Source organism: Lytechinus pictus, chromosome 13 (assembly GCF_037042905.1).
Source record: "Lytechinus pictus isolate F3 Inbred chromosome 13, Lp3.0, whole genome shotgun sequence".
Lineage (NCBI taxonomy): Eukaryota > Metazoa > Echinodermata > Echinoidea > Temnopleuroida > Toxopneustidae > Lytechinus > Lytechinus pictus.
In genome coordinates this window covers 2,720,676-2,739,822 of record NC_087257.1, presented here as the reverse complement: position 1 = coordinate 2,739,822, position 19,147 = coordinate 2,720,676, and the positions used below count along the sequence as shown (strand labels likewise).

Here is a 19,147-nt window from a genome sequence, read left to right as displayed (position 1 = left end):
GCTTATATTGACTTGAAAACGGGAGGTTTGAGTACAACAGGATTATAAATCTCGTTAAACAGACAGTGCGAGCACCAGGAACAATGAAGACATAGGCCCTGAGCAAATTATGTTTCATATAAAGTAATGAAAAAAAAAGTTTCTTATGTAATATAACAAAACATAATTATGATATAACATTTTAATGAACAATAATTTCTTCTTTCCCACTACGTTTCTCTTCCTTTCTCCCTCTTTTTCTCCTTCCCCCCCTTTTTTTTTTGCCAGCCGATTGGGGGGGGGGGGGCACGTGCCCCCCCATGCCCCCCCCCCGTAGTTACGCCACTTTGGATCGTGATCGATATATTTCTAATCAGGTGGTAATTGCAATGTTTCTTTTATTCCTCTTTGAAGGTGTTTACATTATGTTCCCAATTCTGCTCAATTGGAGACGTCATAAAAGAGGTATTTGACACTGAAATCAGTTGTATTTATGTACCGGTATTGATTTGCATTTCTATTATTTTAATATATACAGTTAAATAAAAAATAAATGCATCCATTCACTCATAAATAATAAATATGAACGTGAACATACATGTATATGCGATAGTAACATGATATATCACTAGATATGGGGAAAATAATCACTCTCACTCACTGGCAGGAATGTCAGAAGGTTGAGGGAATTGAAATGGGAGAAAGATAGATAGGCGGACGAAGGGATCGGGTACATAGGATAAAAAGGGGGGGGGGACGGTAATAACCAGAGGGAATGTGTAAGCAGGGGTGTACATGTATAGCTAGGCCTTTTCCAGGGGGATGCCCTTGATTACTGACAGATATCAGTACCGATTACCGACGTCCGACGACCAATACTCATCTATATCCAACCCAGGGGCAGATCATGGATTTTCAAGGGGGACATTTTTGTTTACAAAACATTTGACAAGCCCCACCCCAAAAAGTCTTCACTTTCACTCGCACGTGCCTAACAATCAACACTACAATAATATAAAAATAAAAATTGCGAGTTTTGTCTAAACATTTTGACCTAAAACGATACATTTTGTGCACTTAATTATGAATAGGATGGGTATCTTCCTTAATAAATTATGCAAGCGCGAAGCGCGAGCTAAATTTTTTGATATTCCTAACTGGACACTAGACATTCTAAACAGTACAGGATGGGTATCTAAACAGTTGTGCGGGTGCGGAGAGCGAGCTGAAATTTTGAGATATTTCCCCTCGAAAAGTGGACATTCTAACCACTTTTTTTTTACAAGATGGTAGTTAAAAACAATTAGTGTGAGCGCGAAGCGCGAGCTGAAATTTTTTGATATATTGACCTGAAAACTTTACATTAATCTTAGGTATCCAACTTAAATTTGACGCGAGCGCGTAGCCCCAAATAAAATTGTTATTGTTATAATTATATTACCTAAAAGTTGTTCTCTACCTTTTTCCTGTCCCTGGTCAGCCCAGTCCGTCCTCGATATCGGTACAGAGAGCTCTAAAAGTCGTATCGTGTAAACATCACAATTTACCGATAAAAGTGGACAGTTTAATTGACATTTACCGACCAAGATGGTGGAACTAAAAAACCGAATCAGTTGGAACAGCCCCGTGAGCCGACAGTTTATCATTTTTTTCCGACAGACTGCAGTCCAGTTTTAGTTTTCCCCTTTCGCTTATACTCTTCCTTTTCCCCTTTTTTCTCTCTTTCCTTGTTCCTCTTTTCTTTCCTTTTTTTTGCGTGTGACTCGTCAGGGGGGAGGGCAGGCTGCCCCCTGCCCCCTTTAGGTACGCTAGTGCTTATGATAAGATACTTGAATATAATATGTTACGTTCTTTTTGTGCCACGACGCCATATTGGGCTTTGTCTTTGCATTTCCCTCATTTCTACTTATCTGTTTCAGTCTGTACTAAGGAAAAATAATGAAGCTGGTAACAAATTTTAAAGATGACTGTTTATGACGTTTAACGCCAAATCCCACAGGTGGGGCATATAGTGGGGCATGCACGGGGACCGTTCCCCCCCCCCCCTCCACAAAAGCACAACGACCAAGAAAAAAAGAAAGAACGAAATAGTGAAATGAGGGAAACATATCAAATGTACTTTTTTCAAAATCATATTCTTGAACTTTTACCCATACGATTAATTTCTAATAACTATTTAGAAACCCATTTCTTACGCATTGCTTACGCATGTTCTGCTCTCAGGATTCTTGCACCACGTACAGCCTCTAAATTGTATTTGCTTAATCAAACAGGATGAAACAAATCAAATTAGTTAATAAACACACCATCTGTATACTATGCATATACTAGCAGTGCATAATGACAATGGATTTATATATTTTATTTAAAAATTTTATTTGCCAACTCTGTTCGGGGAGGTTTGAGAGGACTTAATTCACCATGATGTGACGTGGTTCTATAAATAGGAATCACAAATATTAATACAGCGCAAACATTCAGGAAAGAGGATTTGTACCTCATATAATCTTAAGGACCCCTTGATGTCGGGGTAAGAAATAGATTAAACGAATAGTGTGATACTAAACAATAATGTAATACTCAAGTGTAGCGACTGTTACATAGTTTTGTATTAATTCATTCTTTCAAATACGGACTTGAAAATGTATTAGACGCCCTATCTATAAGATTATAGATCTTGCTATTGTACATTGCATAAAAGATACGCGAATAGTGTATTTAGTACCATTTTGTAATTGAAATGCTTTTGATACCAAAATAGAAAGTGTGTCCCAAATTTAGGAGAAGTTAGGGGGTCTAGGATGAAAAAATACCCTCTGTGTGTGTGTGGGTGTGTGTGTGAGAGAGAGAGTAATAGAGCACATTCTGTGTATATTATGTGTACCATTAACTACTCCCTCATGCGTGAAATATATTGATTATCATTCACACCCCCCCCCCCCCAAAAAAAAAAAAAAAAAAGAGAGGTGAAAGTGCATCACAAAAGAACCATAAAATGATACAATTCTCGAAATTATTAGATTTTATCCTTTGACTAAATTCTAAGTAACCGTCGACTTAGTCCATGCGCTTCTCTAATTTCCTGGTTCAATAAAACCACTTTGAGGTTGGGATGTACCTCCCCTTTAATCTCTAGATTTACTTATGATCCTGAGTCCTGACCGTGTTTACATATAGAAAAAGAAATATTTACTCAAATCATTTAGAATCGCTTCTGAAATATTCATCATCGAAGCAACTAGATATGAATATTAGCTTAGTCATGCATGTATGTGCATCTATGTAACCTAGTACTTTCATGCAACAAGAAACGAGCAAGATTAAATGCTATCATCCTAGCTAATGTCAAATACATTCAGAACTTTCATACATGAGCACCATTTAATTAGAACTATGGCAAGCTGAAGTTTGAAGCTGGTAGTTTTTCACCATTGTGCCTTCTCCCATGGCTTTCAGGGCTGTGCATGCAAAATGGAGGAATATGACAAGGATGGTGTTTGGTGTTTCTATTCAGGTAAGTAAATTAAGGCGTGAGTACTCGTATGGATAAGAAATGTGTAATGATCGTGTATTAGAAGTATGAATATTATAGTAAGTCTAATAATCATAAATACAATTGCCCTAAGCTCATAAATGGCAATGCCTGTTACATACAATGTACCACTGTGAATGGTTCCAAGCGTTGCTGAAAGAAAATATTAAAAACAGAACATTTATTTCTGTATCAGAAGTGAGAAAGGCCTAATAGGAAATGTGGTAGTCGTAAAGTAGTACCAATAGTATTATATTAATATTGTGAGTATAAATAATAGCTAATGCAGCAGTATAAGTATTTTATAAGTAGTAATAGTAGTAGTAGCAGCAGCAGCAGCAGTAGTAACAGCAGCAGCAGCAGTAGTAGTAGTAGTAGTAGTAGTAGTAGTAGTAGTAGCAGCAGCAGCAGTAGTAGTAGTAGTAGTAGTAGTATATCAATAATATAAATGGTAAAAGTGGTAGTATATTAATAATAGTAGAAATAGTAGTAGTATCGTAATAGTAGTATTGGTAGTAGTAGTAAATTTAGATGTAGCTGTAGTGGTATTAGAAGTAGTGATAAGGGTTTTGGGGTGGTGGTGGTGGTGGTGGTGGTAGTAGTAATAGTAGTATTTGTATTAGAAGTAGTGGTAATAGTGGTAGTAGTAGTAGTAGCAGCAGCAGTAATAGTATTGTAATAGTTATATTTTCCCCTGTATACACATCGCGTGTAACACGAAACAAGCGGTATGTTTACGAGTACAACGTGCCAACATGCAAGGACAGAGCTACGATACTTAAATGGGGGGGGGGGGGGATCAAGATACCTGGTACATGATGTTTTTTAAGAAAATGGAAGAAAAGTTTTCTCGTTGGTAACCAAAAATGACTGCTTTGCATCCGACATATAATAATAGCAAGCACAACGACGATTAAAAAAAAGGTCATCATGTATCCTGAGAGTGGGGGTCCTTATATATACATTGAATCACGATTTAGGGGTAGGGCCCTGTCCCTATAGCAAAATAATGGAAAGGCAATTACTAATTGAAAGAAGAATATAACGCTGCAATGGATTCATTTGAAAATATGGGAAACATATGATCAAACAATGTTAGTGTCATTAACAATAATATGGGGTTGTTATAAAGCGCTTAATATAATAATGTAAGCGCTTTAAAATTTAAATGGAAGGTATTTACGTCGTAAAGTTGGGTAAACATAAAATTTATAAAAATGGTTAATCATATTATCATCCTCTCGGTTGTCACGCTTATAATATATATTTTTTCTCATTACTAGGTTCGGAGGAGGCCACTCTTTCATGTCTTTCTTGCATTCGTTCTACTTATACTCGTCTCTGCCTCTTCTGGCCAAGGTACTATTCATTTTCATCGTGATTTTTATTTGTTATCATACAAAATTATAATTTATAGAAAGGAATGGTTCAGACATCATAGCCAGAATTTTTGCTCCCTCCATCATATTATCATTATCATTGTTATTATTATTGTTTATTATTATTATTATCACCATTATCATATGATTACTATTATGGTTATGATTATCATTTTCATTATTATTGTTTTTATATATATATATATTTTTTTTTAATAATTCATTACTATCATAATTATCATCTTATCATCAATACTATCATGAATATATGGTAGTTTTTTATAGCCGCTATTATTAATTGATGTTGCCGCTGCTGTTCTCTTCTTTTTGAGAACAATTTATTACATGCTGCCTGCCAATTTCTAGGATTTTTGTATAAAAAATGTATATTTCTTTAATAATTGATTTTTACCTTTCTGTCATTGTTATTTTATGGCAGTTGAACCCACTGTAAAATTGAGTTATTTCGATTATGTCAATAGCGCATCCCTTTGAAATTACATTATACATGTACATTACGAGAATGAAGCTATAGTGGTACAGCGTCAGTGTTCACAATCTTTCAATTAAAAAAATGTTTGACCTCTATACCAAAGATCCTCAAAATTATTAATTTTCCCTCTTTTATTTTCCTATTTACCTGCTGTTATTTTATTGTACCTGATATCTCTCAGTTTCCTGTCCTAATGATTGGATTATTCGTTCGAGATACTGCTACAAACTCTACAATGAAAGTTTGTCATGGCAACTAGCAGGATCACAGTGTAAATTTGATGGAGGTTTCTTGACTTCCATAGTCAACAGACAGGAGAATGACTTACTAGTAGGTAAGGTGCTAGTCGGTGGATGAAGCAGATGGTAATATTGACAGAATGTAAAGTAGCAGTAGTAGTAGCAGCAGTTATAATATTAGTAGTAGGAGAAATAGTAGTAGTATAGTAGTAGTAGTAGTAATAGTATCAGTAGTAGTAGTAGTAGTAGAAGTAGTAGTATAGTAGAAGCATAGTAGTAGTAGTAGTAGTAGTAGTAGTAGTAGTAGTAGTAGTAGTAGTAGTAGTAGTAGTAGTATAGTAGTAGTAGTATAGTAGTAGTAGTAGTAGTAGTAGTAGTAGTAGTAGTAGTAGTAGTAGTAGTAGTAGTATAGTAGTAGTAGTAGTAGTAGTAGTAGTAGTAGTAGTAGTAGCAGTACTAGTAGAAGTACCTAGCATAATATTTGAAGACTACATTGCACGATATAAATTATGTAGGCTAACGAATCATTTTGATTCCAGAAAGGCCTATCTTAACATTTATAACTTTTTAGAGATGTATATATTTTCCCCCTTTTTGCGTTAAATGGTAAAATAAACATCAGTGGTAGTTACGATTACAGATAAAGCTGTCAAAATTCCATTAAACAAAAAAAAATATTGAAACAATTACTATCATTGCTTTCCTTAGGTATGTTCAAAGATCTGACATCCTTAGCCTGGATAGGAATGGATTCTACAGGACGATGGTTGGATGGATCGAGTTCTGAAAAATTCTACAACGGGTAAGTTCTTATGCTGGTCTGTAGTAACATCATATTTTCGCAATCACTACGCAGATGCTTCTACAATGCAGCAATTCCTTTGAAAATTGGAGTCAAATCAGAATGGAGTGCTAAGAAAGGTGGAAAGACCGGAACAGCTGATCGTCTGAAGATTCGGATCGGACGAGAAATTGCAATTATGTCGTTGGTCCTTAGTCCAGGATGGCACTGCTGTATTGATTCGTAGATTTTCTACAAAGGCTGTTTTTTCGTTGTGCGTTACAGTCAGTCTGCAGGTCCCTATGCTAGTGAGCAAATTATTTATCCAAGCTCTCTCGTGGCTGAATTCATATCCTTGCAAAATCTCGTGAATCGTGAGACTTTCTTTCTCATATAATTTAACCACTTTTTTCCTCAAGTAAAACTGATGTTTTTAGCATCATAAGAAAAAGTAAATGTTACTTTTTTACATTGGCTATTTTTTTAATTAAAATATTTTGAAAAATAAGTGAATTTCAGGCCTGAAAAGATGCCTCAAACAGAAATTTCTTCCTGTTTTCTCTTGCAAAATGTGCTAAACGCTTTGTCTTTATCATCAGAAAACTCAAACTCTGTACTTTCTTAAAATTACTCTGTACTCTTGATGTGGCATCTTTTAGATAGGTAAGCAGCCAGCGTTTTCAATCAAGATGCAAGACGAGATTTCTGAAATTTCTGAGTAGCATAAAATCCAGAGTTCTGATTGGGTGAATAGTGTTTTCAAAACAGGCGCGGGTAATTTGAAGAGATTACCACCACATGGTGAGTGTGACCTAGCAGTGGCCCAGTGTAGAAACATTGGAATTCAAGTGGGTTTGTTGTCTCTATGACCAATCAAAGCTCGGTATTCTTGTTTCTTAGCTGCTAAATGTACTTAGCCTATGAAAAAATACCCCCTATTATAAAACCTATATCATATTAAAGCTTAGATCTTAAGCTTTATCATAATTTAAAAATCATTTGTACTCAAACAGAAATTAAATGTAAAAACAACAGCTTTTGTTGCATGAAAATAATTATTTTGTATCATGTTTTAGATTAAAAGTTTCACCTATTTAACAAAATCTTTTAAAAAATTTAGACACATGACTTGAAAGAACAATTTTCCTCTTTATATAAAGATGCAAAAAAGATGAAATTTTTTCAATATTTAGAGCAGCAATGACCAAAAAAATATGTTTTCGTCCGCGCCAAGCTCATTAACAATACAAAAACACTCTAGTCATGAACATTACTTAGGTAAAACAAATTACTTTTTGCGGACCTGCCGACTGACTGTTAAAGATAACGTCTGCTTAATGATTGCGAAAATTCCCTATTTAATTGATGTATAAGACACACCAATGAAACCGACTCCAAACAGACCCTGTGTAATAGTGTAACAGCTTTGATGTGCCTGGAGTCGTTTACGTTAGACTGATTGTCATATTATTCGTTATTCTAGTAATCCAACTCTGTCAAAAGTCAAATCTCATTAATTGGGCTATTTCAGACCAGGATATACGGGAGGGGGGCAATTTGACTTCCCCCTTCGGATCTCGGCCGCTGATTACCCGATCGCCGCGAAAATTTACACGCGCGTATCTAGAGCCGGATGTAAACTACAAAACAGTATTGTAAAATTTTCAAATTAATTGTTTATACTCTTTTATTAATTAATTATTTAAACAAGCATATAAAATTTGCCCTTAATTTCATTTTTTTCTGCATATTTTTGGCTTTAACTCACTAACTCAGTTTGTATAGCTAGTAGAATGCTAATTTGTGGTGAGGGTATCGATTTCTAACAAATATCTGCAAAAAGTGGCCAAAATATCATTATTTTCTTATGTATTTTATTGTTTTTCCGATGAACTTTGTCGGGGACCCTTTTGCGATCATAAATAGCATAAGATAAATCCATGTAAACCAAAAAAAAGTAGAAATATTAATTGAAATTCGATGCAGATTCTTTACGTGTACAAATAATGTCATTTATTTGACATGGGATAAAGGAAAAATGTTGATCAATGTGCTTTTCTCGACGGCACCAATACATTTTTGGTTTAAAATATTTCAAACGTTTCAACCCACTAGACACCCACACTACATGCACACACGCACAAGATCTCTTGCCCTTATCCCGTACAATTCGTCATAATCATGGCTCCGTGTGGGCAAAATTGACAAATACTTTCTATCCTTGTTTTTTATGTAATCCTTTATTTCCCTTTTTTTTGTTTTCAGCTTTAGATATGAAACGCTTAGTACTAGCAAGTGCTCAGTAATTGATCTTGAAAGAAATGGAATATGGAATGTATCAGATTGTCTTGATTCTAGACTCAAATTCATCTGCAAGATAGATAAAGGTGTGATCCTCCCCCAACAATAATGTATATATATATATATATATATATATATAAATTCATATATATATATATATATTTATATAAATGTGTGAAGTTATACATGTACAACAGCTTTGGCAACTCTTTTATTTAAATATTGTGTGAAAGAAATGGATGAAGAGAACAATGGTAGGCGTAGCTTAAATCAAGGTTCCCCAGAGCTATCTACCCTTTGGAAAAATGGGTGAAGCCGGGAATCGAACCCGGGCACCAAGCTTTGAACGTTGGTGCCTTAACCACTAGACCACAGAGACGGGTTAGTGGCTGGGCGACCCCGATCCGATTGACCGTCAGATAGATAGACAGATTTTTGACACGATACCAATTATAATTTCCTTTGTCATGTTTGTCGGGTGAAGGTGGGTTTTGAACAATGACAAGCCGCCACGCCTCAGCTAGATCAAAGGTATTGCTTTGATACAGTACACGTATGAGAGAAAGTATACAAATGTGTGAAGTTATACATGTACAACAGCTTTGGTCACTCTTTTAAATCTTTCACACAATATTGAAATAAAAGAGTTGCCATGACAAGACGATTGGACGTTGCTGATAGACCACAATTTAATCCGAGCTTTCGGCCTTAGGCCTTCTTCATGGGTTCTATGTCAACAAAAACGAACGAAACATATAAATAGTATAAAGGGAGCAACATATGGACATATAGGCATATACATGTACAAATACAATAACTGGTATAACAACATATAAACAACAGCGTCGTATATAATATATGCACACATACACACATGCACGTACAGGGGTATACATATATATACATCTACATACATATACACATATATATACATATACACATATATACATACATATATACATATACACACATATATATATATACATATATATATAATTGTGATGAGCAAGGACCTAAACATTGCGTGGGTGCTTCAGTAAGTAATATATTGGCGAAGAAGCTCAAAAAGCATTGAAGCTAGAGACGTAGCCTGGATTTCTTCAACTTTTATTAGTACAAGCTTTCGGCCATTTAGTTGGGCCTTCTTCAGGTATCTGAAGATGAAAAAGACATAATGGCTTTACAATTACCGATGTAAAACATTTTCTTTTAAGATATACCTATATTTAGTAAATTAATCCAAATATATGCATGGTAATTGTAAAGCCATTATGTCTTTTACATCTTCAGATACCTGAAGAAGGCCCAACTAAATGGCCGAAAGCTTGTACTAATAAAAGTTGAAGAAATCCAGGCTACGTCTCTAGCTTCAATGCTTTTTGAGCTTCTTCGCCAATATACATATATATATATATATATATATATATTTATTTATTTATATATACAATATATGTGTGTGTATAATCATTTGCATTCGTCTGGAAAAGCATAATAATCACTAATCAATAAAGTGAATTCATTGCATATTCTTAAAGTAAAAAGAAACTGAATTCACCCATTGATCAAAGAGAGCAAACACAATTTTTTTCATGTTTTTATTATCAAAATCAAATTGTGTAACTGATGATTTTGGTACAATTCACCCTTTTGTCATTTATTTTCTTTATCTTTCTATTCTCTCGTCTTTGTCTTGAAAATTTATTGGGTACATGTCCCTGTCTCATCCACTTAATAGCGAGTTTTTGCAAACCTCGGGGACGCATCATTATAGTCCGGTAACACAAAGGTTAACGATTAATCATACACTCGATTTTTAAGATTGATTGTACATTGTAGTCAATAAAATCAAACGTAGAAAACTGTTCTACAATCATTGCTAAAGGCCCCCTCACACCTAACCGAATTACCTGAAATATGCCTTGCGATGGCTGGCGAAAGGGATTTTTTTAAAATCGTTCTCAATGGTAACTGATAGTAAATCATATTTACCCTTCGTGTTTGGGTTCGTACATCATCTGAACTAACAGCTGCGATTATTCGAATTCGCGCGGAAATTTTGAACATGTTTAATATTTCCCGACGAATTGAAAAATAGTTGGTCATCTGTTTGAATTTGCATCTCTTATTTAGTCTGCGGTAATCGTTCGTGTGTTTTTGTCGCGCATAGTCCCTCTTCGCGCTTTTGCCAAAGTGGACCGATCTCGAGAGAACCCGTAACGAAGCAACACGATGACACAACGAACAAGATTACCTGATCTATTCCCTCGTCTCCGTTACTAATCGCACACCATATCAAACCATTGCTCACTGTTCCTTCATCTTATTGGGTTATATCAACCCTTCGCTCGCCTTCGGCAGCAATTTTCTCAAAGAGGTGAACCGAAAAATCGATATCCTTTGCATGTCATATTCATCCTTCGCTTACCGTTCGTTGATAAAATTTGACAATAGTTACTGTTCGCATGATTTGACGGAAATTTATTTAAATTCGTTGAATTCGCGTGCATTTCGTTCATTTCCCATTCGTCACCCTTCGTCCGCCTACATTCGGTCAGGTGTGAGGGGGCTTTAAGCTTTGTGTTACAGGCCATATAGATCTGCTTTTCCTGTGCAAAATTATTTCATGGGATACCATGCTTTTTCCAAGATGATCCAACTTTCACGCATGTACGACTGGTCATCAGCGTATGCCCGCCTGAGTCGCCGGCGGGCCTCTACACTGGCAGCTTGCTAGCCTCTTGTCGAGGCCCTGGCAGCTGCTTCCCGAGCGAAGCGAGGGATATCCTAATTCGCGAAGCGAATTAGGCCTTGTGAGCGCAGATAGCAATGGCCTCTTGACATCTGAGCGGAATTATATATTCATGAGGAACGTCTTCCTAATGAATATATGATTCATGAATATTACCGGTCACCAGTCCCAGTAAACCAATGAAATGTCAAAGCTGTTTCGTCCGGGGTTCGGAATATTAATACTTGTCATGCTAGTAGTCCACTATTCTGCAGGGATTCATTTAATTCCGGGACACTAAAGGGGATATAATCAGCAAAATGCTACAAATTGTGGTACTACTAATACTACTACTGGTAGTACGAGCCGTAACAGACCCACCACCGCCCCGAAACTTCCCGGGAGATCGGCGTGGTCAGACTCGAGTCAAGGGGAAGCACCAATACTGAACACGACTCAGCATTATTCATTCCTTCACTGCACCGCGGAGTTCGATAATCGACGCAAAGTAGAATCGCATGAAAGATTGGTAAGATTATGTCATTTCATATCCTGTGGGTAGATTTACAAACACATCTCGTCCTTTCAGTGCAGATTTAATTTCATCGACTTGCAAATCCTTAAATCGGTCATTATTCAGCATTTTAGAGGCATATATACAATGCTCGTTGATATTTCGTCGTCACTCTTCGCCAAGAATCCACGGGTCGCCATTCAAGATGAGCTCATGGATATTCAATATGACGTCATAGCAGCCCGCGCTCTCATTGGATGATTTTCACCGACCAGTTTTCGATTGGATTATTGGTAAAAACAATAAAAAACAAAAGAAAGTCGGTGAAATTCGGCTCAGATGTCAAGAGGCCTGCCTGGCTCGCTGCCCTCTATTCGCTATGCATGGCTATATCCCTTGCTTCGCTCGGAGAGCAGCCGGCAGGGCCTCGACAAGAGGCTAGCAGCTGGCTGGAGATCTGCGAAACGATAGATTATGATTACAGATTATGAGAGAGAGAGAGAGGGGGGTCAGATGTCTTGTGTATTCTAAAGGGATGGGGGCTAGAAATAAGTAAAAGTTAGAAAAATATAGCAGTCAGTAGCACTCATTCTCACACTGTAAAAACTGTAGTGCTAATTTAGCACTTATAGTGCTTGTATATACTGCACTATACGAGTGCTGATTTTCTAGTTCAAATTCCCTATACAAGCACTGTAAGTGCTAAATTAGCACTTCAGTTTTTACAGCGCAGCCACCCCCCCCCCCGCAGACATACTTACTATGCTTTTCTCTACCCTCCTTCCTCTTGAATCCACCATTATTCAGTTAAATGCTAAAGTTCTCTCTTCTCCATCCCTTCCCCATGAACCATTTTTACAATTGCAATTGATCAAGGCCTATCTAAAGTTTAGTATATCTTGTAATGGGTGCTATACACGAACACAACAGTGCTCGCTGGTATACGAAAACATGCACACAGAGACTAACGTTAGCCTACACAGCCTAGCCTCGGTAGGCCTACCGTATACAAACACAGAGCTACTGATCACAATTCGTTACCTGATAGATCTATAGCCTTGCACATAACCATTAAGTTTAGTTTTTGGACCTCTTGATGATTGAAACATGCATACTAGTGAGAATAATTTGCTACTGAAGAGTTTGGGCTGGTATTTCATCCACTAGGGAATTCCCCTTGAAATAGGCTAGTCTTGGTATAGGCATCACAGGCCTAATTCATTTCCCATAGACTCGTGTGTTACAGTGGCACTTAAAAAAAATTCATATAAAATAAGGAGGAAATTCGAGGGTTGAATGTTTACTACCAGTGGATAGGATAAATGTCTGACATTCCATATTTGACCAGAAAAGGGTACCACGACCGGCTCATTTTAAAAATAGATCAGCATTTATGAAGACTACACCTGAAGGGGTCAAATTCATCACTTGAGTAAAATGGCCCTAATTCTTCCACCAGTAAAAAAAAAATGTCCCAAAGTAGTCTTGAATCTTGAAGAAGTACTCTCCCAAAAGCGTACACGCTGTCCTGGAGAGGGTTGTGCTGTGTCAGGTGCTGCCAGTGCTTCAGGTGATGTGGTGATCCTGTGGTGGTATTCTTGGTGCACTATAGACAGTGTGCTAGGTGCAGTGTGCGGGTGGTGCGTGTGTGTCCCTCTTACAGCATCTTAAGGGGAGGGGGAGGCAATATTTGCTGAATGATAGGCAATGTTGCTCCCCGGAAGCCAGCTATAGAGGTCGAAGTTACAGCAGCGTTTGGGAGAGTATTCCAAATACGGATGGTTCTTGGGAACATACTGTACATGTAGCAGTTCACTCTACAAAAAGGCTGGGTGTACTTGAGCTGATGTCCAGTGTGTTGTGAACGTTGTGGACGAGAACTGCTGCTTAACTTAATCTGATGTGGCATGTTGATGTAAACATAATTGTGATGAATTTTGTAGAACATCTCACATTGGCTAAGAAGGCGTCTGTGTTGGAGAGTATCCCAGTGAAGAGTTGACAACATCGATGTTACACTGGATTCTCTGCTATAGTCATGAAGGACAAACCGAGCACCCTGACGCTGAATGTTCTCAATAATGTTTACATCTTTCTGTATGTGAGGATTCCATGCACATGAAGCATACTCAAGTTGAGGTCTGACAAGTTGCTTGTACGCAATGTCTCTCACTTTCAGGTCACATTTACCCAATGCTCGACGTATGATTCCAAGAGTACGAGCAGCTTTGGAGGATATCTTATGTGCATGGGAGTTCCAACTCAGGTTGTCTGTGATGGTCACACCGAGGTATTTACAGGAGGTTGCCGTTGGAACAGGTTGGTCACTGATGGTAAAGTTGCAAGCCAAGGGTTGTCGTTTCAAGGAGATACACATGTGGGCACACTTCTTGACATTGAAGGACATATCCCACAGTTTTGCCCAATCTGATAATGTTGAAAGATCTCGCTGGAGAATTGCGTGGTCAGCTCTTGTCTTGACCTTGCGATACAGCACACAGTCATCAGCAAAGAGTCTGATTGGTGATGAGATGCATTCACAGATGTCATTGATGTACAGCAGGAATAACATAGGCCCGAGTACTGAGCCTTGCGGCACGCCTGAGAGTACACTGGCTCGTGGTGAGGATGTTCCATCAACATGAACTGACTGAGATCTGCCTGATAGAAAAGCTTGGATCCATCCATGCATTTGACCAGTAATGCCATAATACTCCAATTTGTAGAGCAGCTTCCTGTGTGATACCTTATCAAAGGCCTTACTAAAGTCGAGAAAGAAGGCGTCTGTCTGACATTGCTGGTCGATGTTGTATGCCCAGTCATTGATGGCCTCAACAAGTTGCGTTTCGCATGACAGTCCCTTCCTAAATCCATGTTGGTTTGGGTTGATGATGTTATTCTTTTCCAAGTATTTTGACATGTGGCTCAATACAATGTGCTCTAGGATCTTGCAGCAGATGCATGTGAGTGACACCGGTCTATAATTGGCTGGGTTACTCTTGTCGCCAGACTTGTAGATGCTGGCCACTTGAGCTCTTAGCCAATCACTTGGAAGAATTCCCTCATCATAGGATTGTTGGAAGAGATGAGTAAGGACTGGGCTAATCTCATCTGCATAGTCTCTTAACATTCTAGCAGGTATTTCATCTGGACCACTGGCTTTTTTGGTGTTAAGTTCTTTCAGTTGTTTATTCACTCCTCGTAAGCTGATGAAGAGATCTTCAATTGGTGTGTACGGTGAGGGACCCTTGTCTGGTAGTACAGATGAAGTATTATCATGTGTAAAAACTGAAGAGAACTGAGCATTTAGAGCATTAGCTTTCTCCTCATTGGATACATAGGAAACATTTCCCACTTTTAAAGTTGGGATTCCTACCGACTCTCTCCGCTGAGCTTTGACGTACCTCCAGAATTTCTTTGCGTCAGTCATAAGACTTCCTCCAACAACATTTTGAAGGTATTCACTGTGAGCTGTTTCTTTTGCTCTTTGAACAGAATTTCTCTTTGTTTTGTATGTTTCCCAATCTGAATGTGACCTTGAACGTCTTGCCTTCTTGTATAGCCTGTCCCTCTTATTCATTTCCCGTATGATCTTCGAGGTGATGTACGGGTGGCTTGTCTTGGGCCTCGAGTTCCTGTGGGGAATGTGAGACATGATTGACAAAAGAGAAGTCTTGAAGAATATCCAATTATCTTCTACAGAGATGTCTTCAGGAGATCTTTCAAAGTAGTCATATGACATCTGAGAGCAGCGCTCCTTAATGTCTTGTTTGTCAGCTTTGTCATACTGGTAAATTCTCCGCACTGGTTTTCTTTGGAGTTTGGGTCGCATATTGATGTCAAACAGGGTGATGTCATGGTCACTGATCCCAGGTTTTGTTTGGGTATTATTCACAGCATCAGGTGTAGTTGTGAGTATAAGATCTAAGATATTTCCAGAGGCCGGTCTTGTAGGCTCCCTACCCATCTGGGTTAAACTACATCCATTCACAAAGTTGAGGAAGTGAGAATGAATTGCATAAGTTCTAGGATTCGATGTTACAACTTTACACCAGTCAATATCCGGTAGATTAAAATCTCCCGCTAGGACTAAAGCAGGCAGTTTCCTGTGCTTTCGAAAGATAGTACTGATGCTACCTTGTAATTCGTCAATCACCTCATCCTTAGAACCGGGTGGTCTGTAGAAGCTACCGAGATAGAGCAGCCCTCCTTTGACAAAGTCTATGGAAGCCCAGCATACTTCTGCAGAGCAATCAAACTCAGGACGCCTGATTGAAGCCAAGTCCCTCTTCACTGCAACAAACACACCACCTCCAAATGCATTCCGATCCTTTCTGTATACTTCATAGTTTTCTGGAAAGATAGAATATGTCGGCACGTCAGCATTCAGTTTTGATTCGCATCCAATTATTATGTCTGGATCATGTTGGGCAAGAGCAGCCTGGAAATCCATTTTGCTCTTCTCAGACTTCAGTCCATTGCAGTTAACTTGCATCCCACGAAGCTTTGTTCGACGAGATTTGGACTTCTTCTTCGCTCTTGGGGCGTTTCTCAATGGCGTTGAGGTCAGCCGAGGAGAAAAGGAAGACCTATCTACGCATGAATTATCAGGACTTGATGGACTAGAGGACTCGTCAGTCATGAGAGGGGTAAAGGAATTCGATGTGTCAACAGAGATGAAGGTTCTGAATAACCCATGCGAAAAATTTGGAAGTCCACAACTGCAGATCCAGGAAATGTTAGAGTCATTACACAGTGCTTCATAATGACTGTCAGTAATTCCCATACATTGGCAATGAAACCAGACATTACAGTGGTCACAGGCTACACCAGCATCATCATCTTTAACTTCATGCCCACATTGGCCACATGGGAATAGAACCGTGTTGGGTCCGGGATTAAGCTCAAGTCTACCACTCAGGAGTAGAGAGAGGATTATCATTTTTCTACTCCTCAAGCATTTGCCATCAGACTCTAGGAGATGACCTACTTCTGGTACATGTAATCTGTTGAAATTCTTTCTTTGGTAGTTTCTCCTCAATTCAAATGGAGTTGATGAAAGGTGAAAGGTTGATGAAAAGTAGTGATATATTTTTCCAATTTGGAAAAAGGAAGTTCAGTAGGTACCCTCCCTAGAATCAGTGTTAAATTGTCAATCATATTCATTCATTTTTGTCAGTCAGCAATAGGTTGGCTCGAATAAATATCTTTTGCCTGCCAGTTGTAGTTAGGCCTGTGTGACCTTTAGAAGCTCGTCCTAAATCGGAAATATCGCTGTTATCATAGTAGCAATCAGAATTTTGCACACGAAACGCAGATTGAATGTTTCCGTTGCTGATGCTAAACGTAAAAAAAATTTCATGTCACTGAAATTGCATTGCAGGACAGTGTTTCGCGACGGGCCCAAAAGCCTCTTCCAAAATCAATACACCGTCGTTAAGTCCGTCCGCGTTGCACAGCGAAAAGTGGGAATGTACGCCATATGCATACTATCATGTATAGCGTAAGATAATTAGCACGAAATTAATATTTTTATTCAAATAATGATAAATATTTTTGACGATTTTTTTTTATACTTTTATAATATTTCAGATCGCCCCGATGAGACGCCATCTCCTCCTCCGACGCCTCCTGTAGGTAATTGGTGGGAGGAGTGGGGTGATGATGATGATTATTCATGGTATCCACCAGGAGCACCTTGGGATCCAGTAAGAATCACGTTATTAGTGGTCTCCCTCCTGATCGTTTTCGGCATCCTCCTGTTCGTATGTTGTTTACCGAACAGATGTGAACGTACAAGAACTTGCATTTGCAATTGTATATGCGACTCGCCGGGGCGATTGTGGGACTGTATACGCCGTGGACCTGCACAGATATACGAGTGGTTGTGTGTTTTAGGTCGAGCTATCCAGTCATGCTTTGCCCATATTTACCGATGTGTAACCTGTAGAGAACTGCGCAGAAAACGACGCGAGAGGAGGGAAAGGACATCATGTCGTGAACCTGAAACGCGAGAACCTCTTAATCGGGCTCCAGATGCCCGCGGCCGTACTGATCCAAATCGGCATTCAAGGGCTACTCCGTCAGCGCCATCTGAGCCACCAGCACGAGCCGGTAACGTAAACTCTGATCGATCGTTACCGATGCATTCGCGTATTACACCAACAGCGCCCCCACCGTCACCGCCGCGTGGAGACAGAGCAGCGCCGCCATGCTATGACAAAGCTTTCGATTCAAAATTTGACATTCGACCAACCGACAACGCAGATGAGTCTATACCAGTACCATCCTATGAGTCGGTATCGAGATTATGATAGGCAGTTAAAATTTAGTTGTCACGTCATCATGGTGGTCATGCATGAATATTCAGTCATAGAATCAAATAAGACGTAAGCCTAGTGGTTTTGTATTATGCGAGACAAGATGTGTCGTAAAGTTGAAGGTTTTATGTAGGTTTCCAATGAAACATAGTCATAGACCAGACTCTATACATTCAAATTCAAATTCAAATTCATTTATTTCACTTCCATCAAACAAAAACAAATTGTATACCATATATAAAACATAAATATTTGTATCCGTTGCAAACAAAATTAATTATACATATGTAGTGAAAAAAAAAAACACTTAGACGATTTGGGCAACACATTGTAGGTTTTAAATATATATACTATTTTTCAATAGAAATTAAATTAAGATGGAAATGGAGGGACCCACTAAAAAGCAATGCTTGTACAATGTGGGCCCCTCAAGAAATAGATAACACAACAAATAACAAAATAACAAAGTATAAATACAGATAATCAAATGAGAAAAGAATGAATAAATGAGAGGGAAATACTCACAAAATAAATACAAAGTAATAAAAAATATACAGTTTGGTGAAGGACAAAACAACCCGTCCTAAAAATATCTACCCTTCCCACCCCCCCCCCCCCAGAAAAACTTGAGAAGAAAAAAAAAAGGGAAAAGGGGGAGAATGCCCTGAGAAGATGGATGGGTGCTGCTGTACGTAGATAGAACACATGCCGTCGTGGACTCAAGCAAACTGGATTCAATGATGTGTATAAGAGGAGAAAAAATATATAAAATAACCTGGAAAGAATATAATGCACGAAAAATGTGATTGATGCCGTTAAACAAATAACCGGTAGGAAGGCGGATAAGCGGACTGGAGAGGAGAAAAAAGAGGAGAGGATAG

The 19,147-nt window shown here is 38.4% G+C and overlaps 1 protein-coding gene across 1 annotated transcript; it reads left to right on the top strand.

The window, feature by feature from the left end:
• Positions 1-3,189: 3,189 nt before the first annotated feature.
• On the top strand, positions 3,190-18,791 carry LOC129274770 (uncharacterized). Its single transcript, XM_064108834.1, has 6 exons — positions 3,190-3,493; positions 4,795-4,870; positions 5,565-5,717; positions 6,331-6,424; positions 8,669-8,790; positions 17,539-18,791. The coding sequence occupies exons 1-6, from the start codon at positions 3,425-3,427 to the stop codon at positions 18,258-18,260; spliced, it is 1,236 nt and encodes a 411-aa protein (XP_063964904.1). The 5' UTR covers positions 3,190-3,424; the 3' UTR covers positions 18,261-18,791.
• The last annotated feature ends 356 nt before the right edge of the window (positions 18,792-19,147 follow it).